General features: G+C 41.9%; 1 protein-coding gene across 5 annotated transcripts in view; it reads right to left on the bottom strand.

Moving 5' to 3' along the window:
• Positions 1-18,229, bottom strand: part of SPIDR (scaffold protein involved in DNA repair) — a 197,922-nt gene extending 179,693 nt beyond the window's left edge. For 4 of the 5 annotated variants that reach the window (XM_052704560.1, XM_052704563.1, XM_052704564.1 and 1 more), the window contains exons 1-5: positions 18,130-18,229; positions 12,653-12,808; positions 11,751-11,829; positions 10,751-10,930; positions 8,609-8,766 (exon numbers count right to left, since the gene is read on the bottom strand). In XM_052704560.1, coding sequence (XP_052560520.1) covers positions 8,609-8,766; positions 10,751-10,930; positions 11,751-11,829; positions 12,653-12,808; positions 18,130-18,144 — 588 coding nt within the window. In that variant the 5' untranslated portion in view covers positions 18,145-18,229. The remainder of the gene's footprint in view (positions 1-8,608; positions 8,767-10,750; positions 10,931-11,750; positions 11,830-12,652; positions 12,809-18,129) is intronic. The other variant, XM_052704561.1, reaches the window with a different exon arrangement.
• Between the last annotated feature and the right edge of the window lie 758 nt (positions 18,230-18,987).

Here is an 18,987-nt window from a genome sequence, read left to right as displayed (position 1 = left end):
CAGCACAAATAATAATAAAACCTCAAAAAAAAAAAAAAAAAAAAAAAAACCCTACAAAATTACCTTCTGCCATGCAGGAAGAAAGCAAAGACAGATACACAACATCTTCATCCATTAAGGAGAGGGACAAACGCAGCCACTGGGGCTTTTAACTGTTTTTAGACTTCAGTTTCCTGTGTTTTCCAAGGTATTCTAGATTTATTTTCAGATCTTCAACATTCAGTAGATTTTATCAGAAACCCTTGTTACAAGAACAGTTCTGTTTTTGTGAAAAGTGAAATTAAACACTTAAGTTAATATTGAAATAAAGGGATAATTGGGTAATTTTGATAGACCTCATGGTTGACTTATCCTACCTGTAACTGCGTGATCTTGGACATGTAATACCTTATTTTTACTTAATAGTCATTCTATACATTACACAAGTTCTTTGTTTTTTAAAGAGGGACATGCACCTGCCTTTCTTGTACTGCTGTGATGAACTTCTAGATCAGCAAGGTTCAGCTTGTAAACAAATGTGGACTGTGAAAGCATGAGGTACAATTAATGCTTTCTTCCCCATTGGATGCAAGAAACATATCTGGTGGTAAAAAAAACTGATGCATTTGATCCTTCATCTGATGCAATCATTGGCACAACAGGTAACAGAAAAAGCCATGGAAACAGAATTAAATTTTTTAAGACAAAGCAACAACCCACAGGACAGATTAAAACAAAGGAGCTGCTAATTGAATAAAGGAGTTGTTAATTCTAAAATCTTTTAGATATAGATATTACATTCAGTTTGCAATAAACAGACTACTTTTTGTGGATGGAAACGAAATTCAGGTAGTCAACCTACTTTTGTTATGATTTCTTTCTAGAACCACAGTACCATTACCAGAACAAACAACTAAGACCGATTCTGTGTATTCCACTACAATTTTTTTTCCCCACATTTCCCTCAGAAGGGATTTCAAACCAACCTCCCATCTAGCCTGAGGAGCCCCAAGACTAATTGTTAAAAATTGGTTTGGAAGACAAGTTTAGACAAAACAAAAAAGCCAGCAGCTTTCCCACTGTCTTCACGGATCTTTGCAGAGCAACAAAACTCCTAGCAAATTGTCCATATCAGCAAACAGAGTCTTATCTGAGGTAGGAGACAAGTAGGACAAAGGACTTCAAGCTCCTATTGATGTGTTAGCTCTCCTGCCCTCCTGTGCTTCCAGAGGACAGCACTGCACCCCCAGTGTATGATCTCATTCCTACTGCCGCCTCTAGTACAAGCACAAGTACAAAAGGGACATATGTGAGACATGCTTTCTTTGCTTCACCTCCTGAGTGTGAGGTCAGGACCCTGACAGAGCAAACATCCACCTCCTTGCTTCTCCCTAATGCTCCTGAAGACTCTGCAATGCTCTTGACAGTCTCAGCATTGAGTGATGCCAGGCCTGAGAAAACCCAGATCCCTCCCACAGAATGCAACCACAAGAAAACCACCACAGGCCACTGCAGCCTTCTTTAAGAAAGAAGAGAATACAGTAAAGAAGAGGAGCATTTGATACACATACGCAGAGATAGCAATGCTGTCAACTGCACTTAAAGCTGTTGCTCTCCAGAGCTGTGCAAGAAAGAATACGCTGCTCAGCTGAAGCCCTAACTTAAACAAAGCAGAGGAGTTGGATTAGCATACACAAACAGCCCAGTGTTTGAAACAACATAAAAATACAGCCTTGGAACGACAGCACAGGCAGAAGGGTCTAAAGTCTGTTTATGTCACTGTGGTAACTTCTGCAATTCATCAGATTTTGTACACCCAGCATGTGGATAGAATACAGGGCTCTTCTATACTTAGTTAAGTTGACACATGGGAAATTTCACAAACTAAGCTCAAAGTAGTCCTTCAGGGACACCCCAGATCACCCACAAGAGCATACAGATATATGGAAGCACACGAGTATGTCACAGCTGTGACAAAAAGCTTCCTGCAAAATGGGTACCGCAGACCCTCAACATTTTTACACCACAGAAAAGGCAGTTAGTGAGAACCAAGTGACTCTTAAGGCTGACTGCATCATTCCTAAGGAAGATAATGAGCCAATTCAGCTAAACTGATATTTGAACTCTTATCTCCTGGACTATAAAGAAAATTCTTCCCAAGATGCTTTAAACCATTAAAGCAAGGAACGTTTGAACCAGCCAGCTATCAGCTTAGCTAATACCTGACTGATCCCGATTTAAAATTAATGGGGTCGTTACTTAGCTGAAGACTTAGAAACTAGCCATAACACAGATAGTCACAGCTCAACCATTAACACGCTATTTTCTATTCTGATAATCTCCAAATAACTGAAACAAAATGTTGAGTGGAACACTTGGCTTCGACTATGGAAAAAAGCTGTGAGGTTCTCTCCTAGATGAGAAGATGTAGTGACATGCCTGTAGCAGAAAGCAGCTGGCACACCTCTTCAGCTTTGTCCAGTAGTCCAGGTGTAAATCACTTTATCTCACCACTATGAATTCAAATGCCATTTGTTCCTGCACTTACTACCAACTTGAAGTCTTGACTAATATGTTACACTAGAAGGTCTACCTGAAGAGACCAGTTCTACCCAGAAAAGCAAGGTTCACTTTTTCCAGGGGGAAGAAGGGATAAGAGAGGCGAGGGGCAGGGAAAGAAGATGGACACTGCCCAGACTGGTTGTGCAAACACCATTCCTAAAGAGTTTTTCAAGATCCCCCTGGATGAAAGTGCTCAGCAACCTCATCTGACCTTGTACCTGAGCCCGCTTGGAGGAGCTTGAATTAAATTGACTTTAATTAGAATTACATGTTTGGAAATAATGTAAGCTTGTGCATTTCTTGTATATATTCCAACAGACTTCCTTTAGTAATGGACTGACAAAAACAATTGCTTGCAACAATACAGTCACATCATCATCCTTTATCAGTGTTAAGTCATCAGTCTGACAGACGACACAAATTCCATTTGCCATAATAATGAGCCCCTACTTTGAAACAGCCTATTTTAAAATCTGTTACACAACAATAGATCTATGCTTAATTCCACACACCAAGCCAATAATAGCTATAATTACCACTGTAATAGATCAAAAAAGCAAAGACAAAAACAGAGCCAGAAACATAAGCAAAATCTTGGCCATGCATGATTCTTCCTCTCACTTAAGTGAGCTCTTCAAAATATGACGCTGAACTTCCCCATTTAACACCACAGAGGAAGAGAGACTTCTGAAAAAAAAACCTACACATTAAGACAGCAATAAAATAAATGTACTTAACAACTGATTGGACACAATTTTGACAGATGAGAAGGCCTCAGAGCGCAAGTCCTATGGTGAAGTGGCTGAGAGAAATGGGATTGCTCAGCTTGGAGTAGAGGAGGCCTCAAGGGAGATCTTACAGCTCTCTACAGGAGTTTATGGAGAGGCAGGGGTCAGTCTCTTCTCCCACACGAGTAGCAATAGGTCAAGAAGAAAAGGCCTCAAGTTGCACCAGCAGAGGTTCAGACTGGATGTTAAGAAAAATTTCTTCTTTAGAAGAGTGGCAAGGCACTGGAACAGGGGAGATGTGGTCTCACCATCCCTGGAGGTGTTCAAGAAACATTTAGATGTCATACTAAGGCACATGGTTTAGTGGGGAGATACTGGTGGTAGGTGGACGGTTGGACTGGGTGATCTTGGAGGTCTTTTCCAACCTTGGTGATTGTACAACTCCTTAAAGAATACATATACAATAATCCACACCTAGGAAAGGTCTCAAATAATGCATTTCAAGTGATCTAAAGTTCCTTTCATTCAAAAAAGATCAAATCAACTTTTGCACAACTGCACAAAAACCACATCAGATCTCCAATTATCAGTGCACACAGACCACAGCACAGAAGGAAACGGAGATCACACTGTGGATCCCTTTAAAAAGTTTTGAAACAAAATATGATGATTATCTTTAATGGCTTATCATTCAACAAGATAGTTCAGAGTTCCCTTCAATCTGTATTTCAAGAAAACAAGCTCTTACATAGCTTTTTGATGGATTTTCAGCCACATTAGATGTCAAGATTAGCAGGTAAGCTTATTAGCACATTCTGCAATAAAGTATCTGCTGCAACCATCTAAGTTTTATTTGTGCTGTATAGAAAGTACAGAAGAATTCTTAATTCTTATACTCTAACACTATAAAGGGCACAAAACCTCTTCTCATCATTCTGGAATAACTCCTTCTGTGCATAGAAAGCAAACAAATCTGGACACCCATCAGAAACAGACAAAGATGTTTAACACAGGACAAGACAACTGCACTCCATAAGACCCAGAAATTACACATTACATGAAACTACTTTAAGGGATAAAGCTGCAAAATATTTTGGATAAGAATTTGCAGAGATGACGCCACTTAGCACAAAGGGACAGAGAATGCTGGCAGAGTAGGAGGTTCATGGCAGAAAACACAAATTCGCATACAACAGCACTAGAAGAAGAACAGTAGTGTTCCTCAGGCTGGTGACACTGCGACCACCACTATTTAATATCTTTGTCAGCAACGTGGACAGTGGGACTGAGGGCACTCTCAGCAAGTTTGCCAAGGAAGCCAAGCTGAGTGGTGCAGCTGATGCACTGGAGCAAAGTGCTGCCATCCAGAGTGACATGTACAGGCTTGAAAGGTGAGTCAGTGCAAACCTCATGAAGCTCAATACAGACAAGTGCAAAGTTCTGCACTTGTCAGAGCAGCTCCAAGCACAAAAAAAAGCTGGGCTAAGAATTGATTGAGAACAGTCCTGAGGAGAAGGCTGTTGGTTGATGAGAAGCTCAGCACAACCCAACAAAGCATGCTTGCAGCCCAGAAAGCCAATTGTATCCACAGCTACATGAAAAGCATAGCCCGTGGGGCAGTAACTCTGCCATTTCACTCTGCTCTCTCGAGATTCACCTCACCTGGAGCACTGCATTCAGCTCTGAGATCACTGGCAAAAGGGCATGAAGCTGTTGGACTGAGTCCACAGCAGCAGGCAGATTATCAGAGGGCTGGAGGACCTCTCCTATGAAGACAGGCTGAAGGAGTTAGCGTTCAGCCTGCAGAAGAAAAGTCTCTGGAGAGACCACATCTCAGCTTTCCAGTACTTGAAGGGAGGCTACAGGAAAGCTGGGGAGGGACTCTTTATCAGAGATTATAGAGATAGGGAAAAGGGCAGTGGCTTTAAACTGGAAGATGGTAGATTTAGACATTAGGAAGAAATTCCCTACTCAGAGGGTGCGGAGGCACTGGCACAGATTGTGTCCAGGGAAGCTATGGATACCCATCCCTGGAGGCATTGAAGAACAGGCTAGATCAGGCCCTGAGCAGTCTGATTTGGATGGAGCAATCCATGACCACAGCAATGGATTCAGAACTAATCTTTAGGGTCCCTTTACAACAGAAACCATTTCATGAGATTTCATATAATCCATAAAATATTCATAAATTGCAAGCAACTTAAAGATTAATACAATATGGAACTTAAGCTCATAAAAGAAGACCTCTGCGCAAGTCAAAGTAGTCATCACTAATGCATGTAAATGCGTGAGATCAACTCTGAGTTCATTAGATAATGCTCTTCTGGAAAATGTGGATGCTGAAAAAACTAACATTAGCTTCAATCTTTATTCTAGCAACACTGTTTCCAAACAAAACATCAACTAGGCTTCCTTCACAGACAACAGAGAGCAAAGGAGCTCTCAGAATAAAACCTTCTGGGATCAGGCCTTGCTAGAACTTTCTTCTGCATCACCTTAAACAAAAATTCAATCAGTTATAAATCAAAGAAAATTTAGTAATCACAAAATAAAACTCTCCCATCCCTTAAAGACATACAAATAAAGACTGTCATATTTCACACCTTCTCTTTTTTTCCAAAAATTCTGAACAAAATCAGAAATTAGTTAATAGTTGCTCACCCCAAGGCTAAATTCAACTTGCCTTCCTCACTCTCTGCCAAGTAGCTTAACACATCAGAGGCAGCTAGCTGCTAAGAAAGGCACTGCATAAGAACTTAAGATGAAACACAGACTGAAATGGGACTAGATTTACACTTGACACAAGCAGAAGTTTCATCTCTGTACCAATACAAGTCTTTCTGTATAGTTAATTGTCACTGAATGGAAGTATTTTTCAAATTAGATCTACTAATACATTGGAAAAAATAATTATTCACCTTTTTACATTTCCCAGGAGAAACCTAGCATACTCTTATCATACATAAATAGTACAATAAAGATATTTGGCAGCAATCCTAAACCTCTAGAACCTCCTGGTGTTTGGTGCATTTTGAAGTGGAATAAAATAAATGTCAAGGTCTTTTGATTATCCACACACTTCATTGGGTTCCAGAGGTTTAGTAAACACCACAAAAATGATATATCAACATCTGGCTTTTTTCCTCCCTGCACCATGAACTATGCCTCAAAACGAAGAGGCTTTTCTTGAAAGAAACTCATACAGCAAGTGACCTTCTGTGGGGAGCACTTCTGTATTCTCCTGGAACCATCCCAACTGTCTGCTATTTTTCCTAGGAAAACAGCATATTCCAAGCACAGCAAAGCATGTAAATGACACATGCAATCACTGGGGCTCTGCCCTCCTACATACATCAGGATCCCAGAGGAAAGTTCACTGGTAAGGCTGACCACCCATGGAAACCCCCACCTCGTAACACTCTGACTGGAAAAGGGAAACGTGCAAAGGTATCCTCCTGTCCTGTTTACTCAGGGACTCCTGTAGTACTGTAAATATTCTGGTTAAGATTAAACAATTTCATTCCACATGTTTGCATCTGAAAAGCCCTCTCATGAGGGCTCGCCTCTTGAGAATATTGAAGTGTCTCAAAATTTATCCGAATTTCCATCTACAGTGGGGTAACTCATGCTCATGTAGTAGAAGCGGGACGACTTTCCACCGCTCGCACAAATCCCGGGTCTGTTCCCCAGGTTCACGCCCTCGAACCCGCCGTGCAAGCAGGTAACGGCCCTGCCCGGCAGCGCCAGCCGCTCGTAGAGCGGGCTTGCGGCGCCCCCTGGTGGGCACGGAGGGAGCAGCTGGAGACCGGCGCTAGGCTCCCGAGGGGCGGCGCGCCCAGCAGTGCGGGACTCGCTAACCGCATGCCGGCACTCCCAGCACGGGGCTGCACGGCCCCTCATACAGCGCTCAGCCACTCTCGCTGAGGAACGCCGTCCTCATGTGGTGACACCGCCCCTCGTCCCCTCACTCGGTTCCTCGAAGGGACAGGTCGCTCTCCTGTTACTTTAAGGGGTGAAAAACAGCACAGGAGGTTCTGTAGGAATATGAGAAAAAGCTTCTTTACTATGAGGAAAAACTTTACTATGAGGGTGACAGAGAACTGGAACAAGCTGCCCACAGGAGTGGTGGAGTCTCCTTTTCCGGAGATACGACCCACCTGGACACTTTTCTGTGTGACCTGCTGCAGCAAAGCTGCTTTAGCAGGAGGTTGGACTCCACAATCTCTAGAGGTTCCCTTCCAACCCCCACAGTTCTATGATTCTGTATGGTCAGACCTCTCCTCTGCCTCCTCCAGGCCCAGCAATGCCAGCCCTCATACACTGCATATGCCAACCCCAACCCCCCACACTGCTGAGGAACAGAGAGGAGCAAGGACCTCACTGGAGACACTCCTGAAGATGCGCCTGGCTTGCAGCACCAGAGAGAAGCTCAGTGTCAGCCTGGCCTAGAATGGTGTCAAATCTCAACTCTTTTAATACAACTCATTTCACTGGAAAAGCTCTTCTTTTTAAACATTTATTCTCTACTTGATAGGACACGCCTTAAGTTTTATTTTCTGCAGTTAAAAAAACTCCCCCATACAAGAATAGAAACACTACCAGTCCTAGCTGATACGATTCTGTATTTACTTGTGCCTTTCCTGAGCTCTCCAATCCTCATCACTAAAAAGACAGTCCTATATTTGTTAGTCTATTACCTTACCACCACTCAGAGATTATGCCCTATGCACAATAACTGAATTTGATGTGGGCAAGCTCTCAAAACACTCCAGAGAAATAAGAAGCTGACTGATTCAGCACATAACAGGAAATTGACATCAACTTGCTGGAGAAAGCCATTAGACAAGGGCTACGAAGAATCAAGATCACCATATTTCTGCTAAGAAATCTAGATCCAGGACATCTTTTTGTGCACATGTTGAAATACAAGAAATTCCATTTAAGAATAAACTTTATTCAGAGTGCTTAGACAGCTTGCTCAGAAAGACTGTGGAGTCTTCAAGCCTGAAGGGACTCAAAACACAACCACACAGCCCTGAGCAGTTCACTCTATCAGATCTTGCCTTGAGCACGGAGGTTGAAGTGGATGATCCCCAGGGAGGAGCCTTCCCATCACTGTCATTCTGTGTCTCAGCAATCACACTACCGATTTCTAGGTGTGCGGCACTGGTGGTTTTGAGATTTGGCAGTCAGAGAAAATACCCCAAAATTCTTGCTAACAGGATTCCTTTTAAAGTTAAAGAGAAGCCTCACATTCCTCCAAGTTAAGTGCAATCAAATAAGAATACACTACATAATTATAAGAGAAAAACTCCTTTTAAAAGAAAACGCTTTCTTACCTTACAAAGCTCATCATTCTCCTCTTGGCCAGGTAGAGAATTAAGATTTGTGCAGGAGTCAGTGTCCGATATCTCCAGTGAGCTGTCATCTTTCTCAGATTCATTACATTCATCTGCAGAATCACTATCCTTCTCCCAGTCAATAAACTCTGATTCATCTAAAGAAAATTTGTAATAATGTTTCTTATTCATTCCACATATTATTCAAAAATATGAATTTAAACAGTAAAACATTAATTATCCACGACTTGGGAAAAGCACAATTTTTGTGCTTTTTTTTTTTTTGCTACATATGTTGAACCTGCCTTTATGTTTAACTACTTTATGATCCCATCCCTTGTAAAATCCATACAGAGCTTCCATGAATGAACATATTAAAAAATAAAAATACAAAGTGCTGCCCATAAGGAGGTAGCATTTTTAACTACTTAGATAAGTACTTGGTTTAGTTGTTAATTTCTTAGGATTTAGAGTGATTATGGGTTTTTTTTCCATCCAGCTGAATCAGATTTTTTTTTTCCCAAGTGTGCTTATTCAGAATTAACTGTTTTAAGTAAAAGCAAATACGTCAGACAGTGACCCAGAAGGGCTGCAAAGCTGATGGAAATTAGCACCTGTTATGAGTGGTAACTCCCACACGTAACAAAAATACTTGAAATGGTAACCTTGTAAAACCATGCCCAAATACACAGGTCTGCAAACCAAATCTCTGACAGATGTTCGTATTAATTTCTCGTAAACAATCAGGCACAAGAAAATATGTGCTTGCTTCAAGCAAAGAACAGTGACAAAATGGCAATAAACACAGACACTGCTCTTTCACCATACTCGAAACCACATAGTCCAGAAATACACTTGTGCTCATCTACAAGGATCTTCTGAAAGGCAGTGGAAGCCTGAGTTGCTGTAGCAGGCCTCCTCAACCTTCGGGTCCAAGTGTCTCAGCACACAGGCTACTGGCAAAAAGAACCTCATTCAATTTTGAAAAGACAAAGTTTGGAGGAAGAAAACTGAAGACCTGAGTTTTGCTTGTATTGCTTTTGCAGACAGCAGAGAACGGAGGCACCTACATGTAAAGATGCTCTAGGCATCTCTACAGATAAGTGGAACAGGGGTAGTATGTTCTGTTACAGTGCTACAACAGTTTCACAGAACTGAATCACAGAACTGTAGGGGTTGGAAGGGACCTCCAGAGATCATCGAGTCCAACCCCCCATCACTAATTTCTTCACAGAACTTCCTAATTCTGAAGCCACCCAGACAAATAAACAGAAAGCTCTGGTTTGCCTGTGTGAATTCATTTCTGTTTCTAAAAACAAGCAAGCTATATAGAAAAAGTTTTAAATATAGTCATTGGTGACTAGTTTAGCACAAAGAGGTCTCTTGAAGCTATGTGCACACCGCATGCAACTTTTGATGGCAGTATGAATCCCAAGTTTTACCTTGTCACACATAAATTAGTCAATCCATTTGCTCAACTCACAGTCCTGTCTGAAAGCTACCAGATAACCAGGATCTGAAGTCTGTCTGCAGTGCTTCAGATCCAGCTCAAGTAATCACATTGAAAATACTTAAGTTCTAATGCAAATTAAACATCATCCTAATCAACTAAAATACACAAGATTTTTCTGTCTTCAGCTGCACTTTAATCAAAGTCTCTGCTATCTGGCATGCCTTGCTCCATGAAATAGAAAGCAAGTCCCAGAAACAAAACTCACAGTTGCTTGCACAACACAGCTAGCAGAGAAAACAAGGAATACTGTGTACTGAAATGAAAACTCATGCCATGTAAAATGATGTTATCTGCAGCTGCAAAGCCTGCCACATCTACTCAGTATATGTAGAGGCAGCAACACCCACTAGAAGAACAGAGCAGGCAGAGGAAGGTGTTCACAACACCAGCATGGAAAAGGAAATGGTACAAAATGGACTCCAGAGTTTAATTTTTTATTTTTTTTTTTACATAATTTATAATAAGAGGTTATGCTATACTCACTGATACGATGGAAAAAAGTCCTCCAAATGATCTAGATCTATTCTGATTAAGTCACGTCCTTTAGCCAGAATGATCTGGCAGTATTTTTGTCACAGCACTTGAAGCTGACAAAGTTCCTTGACAAATCTGCTCGTGTTTGGACTTACCTTCATCACTTCTGTCCTCTAACAAAAAATGCCTGCCCTGTGACTTCTCTGCTTTGCAAGTGAGACTCTTTTTGCTGTGTAACCTTGAAATCGATGTTTTATTTTCATTATCTGAAAAATCACTGCCACTAGAGGTCCAAATTATGTCTTCAACTTCCTTAGAGCTTTCAGCAGCAGATCCTGTTAAAGAGAATTGTAAAGTTTTAGATCGTTACAGAAATACAGTACAGTTAAATTTAAAATCCTATAAGAATTATGCTAAACTGTTTTTGAACTGGAAAAAATTTACCAGTTCTGTCAGCAAGCAAGAGATCAATACAGGAAAGTTAACTTAAATATTTCTTATACAGTCATGCTTTATTTTCATTTTGATTCTCTCTGCTGCTAGAGCAAGTAGAAAGACAAAGACTGAAGAAATCACTGCCCTATCTCTCCTTTCCTCTGGACTCAAGAAGTGAAAGATATGGAGACAGTCCATAAGTCCTCATACTCCTCATGACGCCTAGGGTTCTTTTTCCAATCACAACACTAAACAGACTCAGGTACATACAGAAGATGGTGAATGCAGGATGCTGACAAAGTTCTGTTTCACTGTCTATTCCTCATACTTACAAAACACCGTGTTTCTCTCATGCCTGCTTCTCAGTCTCCAAAGTGAAGTGAGAATTATTTCACCCTCTATCTAGACAGCTACAAGTTGGTTTTCACTTCCTGCTCTTGAAACTGTGGACAGTGTTCTGTCCCTGCCAGGATACATAGTATATACTATATTAGTAATAGTCTACCTGTTCAAAAGCAACAGCTAAAGTTTTTGCAGAGCTGGCATTCGAGGTTAAGAGAGGAGCTCAATCACAATAGCATCAGGACTGTCTCATCAAAATTAGATTCTAAGTACAAATACAGAAGAAAATCAGTACTTCTAGCAGCTTACACCTTGATAAGGGACAAAACAAAGTAGAAGTCTTTTTGACAGTACCAAGACAACATTGCTGTAACATACCAACTGGGCTTTCAGCAGTTGTTAAGAGTGGTCCAAGGTGCTTCTTAGTCTTAGATTTATTATCAGCACATCTCAGTGACTAGAAAGAGAGATGTAATCAAGATTATCCACACTGAGTTAAAATTGTCCTTATAGCAATATACTTCAGATCTGTTATTATACACCCACCACAACTGAGCACATCTTCAGACAGATTTTTCAGTCTCCTACTACACTGTAGTATCATGAGAACATTAACATGAAAGCTTAACTTTCATCACTGAGGAAAATATAAGTTCACTGTGACAATGACAAGATTGACATCTAACCTTGTAAAGAGCAAAAGCCACTATTTTCAGCATTAAAATGTCAAAAAGGGATAGGAAGACCATGCTTGATAAAGCACGTGCCCTGTTCCAAGGCTGCAGAAAAGCTTTCCATGCTCCCGTGTCCATTCATTAAATCCTACAAGCTATGTAACACTAGGACTGCTCGGTACCAGAAAGAAACAAAAACAAATCAGTTGAAGATTTTCAGCACACAGCCCTTTCCCACTCAGAGCTAACTGAATATCAAAATTCATGACCAAGATTAACATAGAAAAAATTAAGCTTAATTTGATATATAATTCCAAAGAGGAGCTACAAGGTCATAACACAATTGTTCTTTTTTTTACAGTGAATTCATTGTTGCAAACAAGCTCTTTATATCTAACAAGAATTCTTCTAATGCAAAATAAAGTCATTTTGTTCCATTTTTAATTTTTTTTTTTTTTTTTTTAAAGGAAGAAACAGTTCTCCATCCCAAATGTTAAATTAAGTAATACTTTTAGGGACAATACATAAAAGGGTGACTATTCAGTCAAGCGCGGAAAGCACACCACCAGCTGGGCTTTTCTTTCTTACACCTTTAAACAATTTTACCTCGAGCATAGAAGTACTTGCAAAGCCATCCCCACACCTAAGCCACGCACTGGAAATGGAAGCTGCAGCCACTGATGCCCTGAGACTTGATTTTTTCAGCTGTAGGGTTGTCTCATCTGGGAAGGACGCGCACTCTGCATTCCAAAACCGCTTCCGCTAAGAAAAAGAAACCCATCAAAAACATGAACGTGCAAAATGCTTCTCAAGTGAAATTCACTTAACCTAGACATTCCCTTTTTCTAAATACTTCCAAACAAACTCCTTATTTTAAAACAGACGGAAAAAGTTCTGAACACTTCCAAGCATTTCTTGCGCAACATCACACGACAACAGTAGCGCTAATTGTCACGGCTAAATCTGACCTTTGACGAGTGTGCCTCTCACTGCTCATCTATGTTCAGTTTGTAGTATCTGTTAGCTGCCCAACGAGGACGACAGTCCTAAGAGCAGCTCAGTAAAGTACATTATAACTACATAAATCCTTCAAACTCTCGTTTAATCTGATTGAATCCCGTGTTGTGCAGGAGGTCAGACCAGGTAACCAATAGCCTGCGCTCCATTAAACAACCAGCAGCAAAACACCAAGAACACCAGGCAGAACTCTTTCAGCTTCACAAATAACTTTTGTTTTCATCCATTTCTCCATAACGGCACATGAATTGAAGCACTTTCCTTATGTGCAATGTGAAAGTCATTCGGACTATCAAGTAAGCTATGAAAACAGGCTCCTCATTTGCATCCAGCACTAATTTCATGCAATAGATTTTACATGTGAAACCAGTTTAAACTGTTACCTCTAAGACTCTACATCAGTTTACACATATAAATTGAACTTGAGCACAGTAAAGATTTCAGTTCACTCTGCTGCTGAAACACTTTAGAACACTTTGACAGTACTTAAGAAGTACACCAAAGCTATGTTAATCAGCACATAAAGATAGGGGAAAGAAAGAGGTCAGGGGCAGCTTTTGTGTCTGATGTGTATTTGTTTCTTCCTTAACTTCTGAGTGCTGGCCATAATGAAAAAAGTACTTCCAAAAAGCACACAGTGAGCAGCACCTTGGTTTGCCCTTCAGTCAACCAGTCCTGTTTTATACACTAAGCCAGTCCTAATTATACACTGAAACAGAGAATAGATTCAGGCACATATATAATGCCAACTGATTTGTAATCCCACTGTAGATTACATAGGAATACCCAGCCAGTAATTTGAATGCAGATTAAAATCTATTTGTATTTTTCAAAAAGGGGATTCCAGTCAATTCCTTTGTTAATTTTTGCTTTGTTAGTTATTTTTGGAACCTTAACCCATGTTGGAAAGCATGCCTATGTGTATGCTATCAGGACTTCTAAACCTATACAAGATAAATTTTGCATAACAAAACCTGCAGTATGTGACAGATCAAAATGTGGTTCATCCAGTCATGTTTCTTAACTGGGGTTCTGCAGTTTGAAAGAATGTGCATCTGTGTCAGTAACATCACTATGACTTGCTCGGGGGTTTACAATACACAGCTTTTGATGGTCAATTAAAAGCAGAGGCAGTTGGAAACAACTGAAAAAGCCACAGAAATGCATGCACTAAGAGTTACATAAAATAGGCTTTGTAATGAATTTCTATTGTCAGGAAGCATTTTAAACAGCACTACAGAATGACTATGTCCTGTTTCTCACCATATTATCCTTAAAAATCATTAAATCCCTTTTCTCAGAGAATCCCTCAGTTTCTCTGCACTGCAAGTACCAGTGGAAGCAAAAAGAACACTGCATAAGAAGTGCAGTGTGCCATGGCAGATGAGGTAGCATCAGTGCTGTGGGAAGGCACATATAAAAGAGGGCACACACACTACGTATAGATATGCATATATACACACATATGCACAGTGTTTTAAAAAAGAAATATACACCATGTAAAACGCATATATTTCAACGTGCATAAAACAACTTGTGCTCATATAAACAAAGCACTTTTTTTTAATAGAAAGCTGTAATATGAATGCTCCGTGGAACAGAAAAATAAAGCTAGATTTACACAAAGCTCAAAAGACAAATACTTAAGAACACAGGAGACACTGCTGAGTTCTGTCAGGACGAAGGCTCCAACCACCAGCCATGGGGGCAGCTCTGCAGAGCACTGTGCACGGCTCACGGGCACCGTGGGACTGTGCCTGTGCTGGGGAAGGCAACGGCTGTGCCAGCCAACCCTGCGGAGCTGCTGCCCCTCACACCTCTGCACAGAGACCTGCTGCTGTGGGAACACATCGGCTGGCACACGAACAGCAAGGTTTAGCTCCGGTCTGCTTCAGGGCAACAGGGAAACTGATAGTTGAAGAAACTCGTTTCTCTCAGTATTTATAACAAAGCTAGTCCAAAGGACATGCTGTTCCTAAAGAACAGCAACACAAACAGTGAGTTCCTTCCACCTCAAGTCACAAAGTTAATCTATCTTTTTCCTCTGGCATAAAAGTGGAACACAAAAATATATTAGGTAATTACTAATGTTGCACATGAAGTATCCAAACCCAAGGTATTGGTGTTAGTGAAGTTCTAAGGAGCTAGACCACATGGATCCAGTGCATCTCAAAAATCAAAACGTACTCAGAACGAAGGGCCACAGAATAATCTCGTAGATTTGAGCACAGTGTCTGGAGACAAAATATGCCCTCTAATTTTGAGTTTAAATTCAGACTAGCATGGCTACCTTATGCAGAAATTGTCTGCTGACCTCTGTTCATGAAAGCATTGTACTTTTTCTCTGGAGCAATTCCTTTTAAGCAACAACAACAAAAAAATAACAGTGTTGCATGTGTCACTGGATTAGGATCAACCCCTCCATGCCAAAGGCACAGAAAACAATCCTTCCCTCATTACCCCTGCAGTAACTCTCAGCAAAATAAAGGGCAACTCAGCCTCCATGGGTAGAGGTGTGCAGTGAGGAAAAGTGAGACAGAGACATCTCAAATACATAATGATTGGACACCAGACTGCTAAATGTATAAGGCTGGAGGGTTGGTTTTGATTTTTAACTAGATGGTCCTATCCAGAACATCTCCACTCAACCAATCCATATATCATTACTTCTGCAAATATTTGTTAAGCAGAGGCACCCTAAATGCAGTCACTGGGACATATGTTCAATGTCTACTAACTGCACACAGCCATTTACACACCACACAATCTCACTTCCTTGAGCCTGTGCCAAAAACCACAAAACAAGCCCCCACAAAAGCATGACCCAGTACCGCATCTAATGCATATGCCAGCAACATCTCTTTGATACATCACTTTCTCTAACACAAAAACACCACAAGCTGAAGGACAAAAAAGAAAAGGTTTTGCTGTATGACTCCTGCTACTGACCTGCAGATCGGTTAGTTGCACCACTTAAGAACAGAAATTACTTCAATACAATTGCTGTACTCTTCTCTAGCACAGAGCAGGCAAGATGCTGAAGTTCTTGATCTCAAAGACTTTTTTCCCCCATTAAAAATAGCTTCTGAATACACCACAGAAGAACACAGAATGACATCAAACACCGACCAACAACCATTCTCATCTTTCACCTTCATCTTTACAGTCTTCGCATGAAAACACTCATAAATTAGAACAAAGGAGTTCCAGGCTTTAAGAGCCCAATTTTAAGACTGCATAAAACTGAACTTGACAACAGAAATCTCATTCTCAGCAGAACTCAGCATTCATGCCACTGAGCTCCTGAACAGAGTTTCCATTTTCAGTGCCTGGATGGAAACCGAGATTTTCATTTGTTTGAAATATTAAAATATCCTTGCATTTTAAGCCTTCAAGCAAGGATTTAAAATCAGGCTGTATTATTTCAAGTCAAGATTTTTTTTTTCCTTAATGAAAACCAGCATACATCCTTTCCAAAGTCAACTGGCAAGAATACCCAGAATCTTCTCTAAGAAGTGTTCTCACCAAGTTGTAATAATTTGCAAAAAATGCTGAGCTGCATTACTACGGTCACAGCGACCTGGCATTCCTCCTTCCAGCTGTTAGCATGCACTTAAAAAAAAAAAAATTATTTTACAAAATACTTCTCCTACTGATGCTGATGTAAGGGATGGATATTTTTATATTTTAAAACTCTTTTGTTTCTGATTTTTACTTCTGTTAACAAAAGCCTATTTTCTCATTAACTGATACACATGTGGATATACACACACAACTATGTAATATTACCATCTGAAAGCTGAGCGTTTTTTTAAACCTAGACATGCTTACACAAGCATCAATACAAGTTACTGTGATAACACTGAGGGAGAAAACCCTCCCGGAATAAGGATACTACTGAAATACACTTCTTGCACATAGCTTGTGCCAAGCCGTAGTTAGACATAAATCTGCACTTTACCAATCAAACTGATGATAACGGAAGTATATAGAAAAGCTTTCTCATGATTAGGTTATCCAAAACATTTCAGACACAATCATAACACCACACGTTAGTTAATACCAGGTCAGTTTATTTCTTGAAGTGCCTTAATTAATAGAATAGTCAGCAAATGCAGCGGACTGCTGTCCTCTCACCTGACCAGTACAGCTGTCATTGATACAGTAACTAGAAACAGTGTCTACAAATTATTACCAAAAAGCTGTAATCAAACGTCAAAGCAATCTAGTTCAGCCTTAGTTGCTCACCTGTATTTTCCAACAGTCAATAACTTATTGAACCTTTAGAAGAAGTGGAGTACGTTACTTTAAGCCTGATGACATTTTTTCAATAAAAATGGACTTTAAACTTAGCTGTACTTTAAAAATTGGGGTGAAATACTCATACCATTTCCACCCACGTGCCAAAAAGAGAAACGATTTTTTTATTTTTTTTTTTTTAGCACCTACACCTGACACTGGAGGTCTGTACAAGGCTGCCCAGAGTAGCTGTAGGTATCCCTTCCCTGCAGGTGTTTAAAAGCAAGCCCGGCCGGGGGCCCCGTGCAGCCCGAGCCGGCGGCTGGGGACGGCAGGGGATTGGAGCTCGACAATGTTTAAGGCCCGTCCCACCCTAAGCCATGCCGTGGCTGCCCGCACAGGCGCCAGGCGGCAGCACGGGGCCGGGGGCACAGAGCAGCAGCACCCCGACCGGCGCGCGCCTCCGCTTGGCTCTCTTCCCTCCCGCGCCCCGAGAGACCGAGCCACCGAGAGAGCGTCAGGGATCCCGCCCGTCCCGACCAAAGCCCCGGGGTTTACTTTCCACGGCTGCCACCGAAGCCGCCGAGCCCCGTCCGCGGGGCTCCGCCGTACCGCGGCAAACCCCCAAGGCACGACGCGGGGAGGGCACAGCGTCCGGGACGCGTCGGAGCGGGCCATAGTCGACCCCTTCCGGGGAGCCTCAAGGCCCGAGCTCCCAGCGGCGAGGGCGGGCAGCGGGGCCGGAGCTCGCCCTGAGGGGAGCGCGGCTATTAACCCGCCTCGCGCACCCCCTCCCGCACGGATCCCCTCGGCGCGCACGCAGGTACCTTCCGACTGGGCATCGCCCCCGGCAGGGCGGCCCGAACCCCGGTCACGTGGCGGGGGAGCCCTAGGGGCGTGGCGACAGAGGAACCCCCAGCCCGGCCGCACCGCCTCCCTTTCTAGCTTTGGCGCCAACAGAGCCGCAGCTCTTCATTGGGCGGGCCGGTGACGTCACGGAGGAGAGCGTCGCGCATGCGCGTTTCAGCGCCCAGGCTTCTTGGCGGGTTTTGTGGTGCCGTCGGGCTTCCGGGGGCGCTTCGCCATGTGGAGTGGTGACCCCGAGCAGTGAGAGGAGAGCCGCGTTCCGGCTGTTGGGGCAGGAGGAATCCTTTGGGTGGTGTTTGACCTTCATGCTGGTCTGCGTCGCTCAGATCTGACAGGGATGATGGGTGCTGTGTTAACAGCTCAAGGAAATAAACAGCTCGTACCTAACAAAGCAAAATGCAAACACAAGACAAAATGCTTTATGTGAAATTCGCTTGCTGTTAAGCCACGAGCTTAACATGCTTAACTCTAAACATCGGCATGCATTTACAGGCAAGACAATATAAACAGTGCCAAAATGTAGGGCCTTTGAATGGAGCTTGTCTTGCTGCAGAAAGTCACTGCAGCCAACTGAAGGGCAAAGAAGGCTGACAGCCTTTGACAGTGTTTTTCTGATTCAGGAGGAAGCACTGGCAGAAAAAGGGCATCCCAGTTATTTTTAAATGCTTTTGTGTTGTCTTGAGAAGGTCAGACTGTCAGTGGTGGTGTAAGGATAGAATAATAAACAATCTTTGTAAAAGAAAGAGAAAAAAAAGAATTGCGCTTTATATCTCAGCATAACTAGAATTTGTAAATGTATATGTTTTGTTAGAAGGCAC

Source organism: Tympanuchus pallidicinctus, unplaced genomic scaffold (assembly GCF_026119805.1).
Source record: "Tympanuchus pallidicinctus isolate F22 unplaced genomic scaffold, pur_lepc_1.0 scaffold5, whole genome shotgun sequence".
Lineage (NCBI taxonomy): Eukaryota > Metazoa > Chordata > Aves > Galliformes > Phasianidae > Tympanuchus > Tympanuchus pallidicinctus.
Note: the sequence above shows the minus strand (reverse complement) of the source record. Positions and strands in the feature narration are given on the sequence as shown.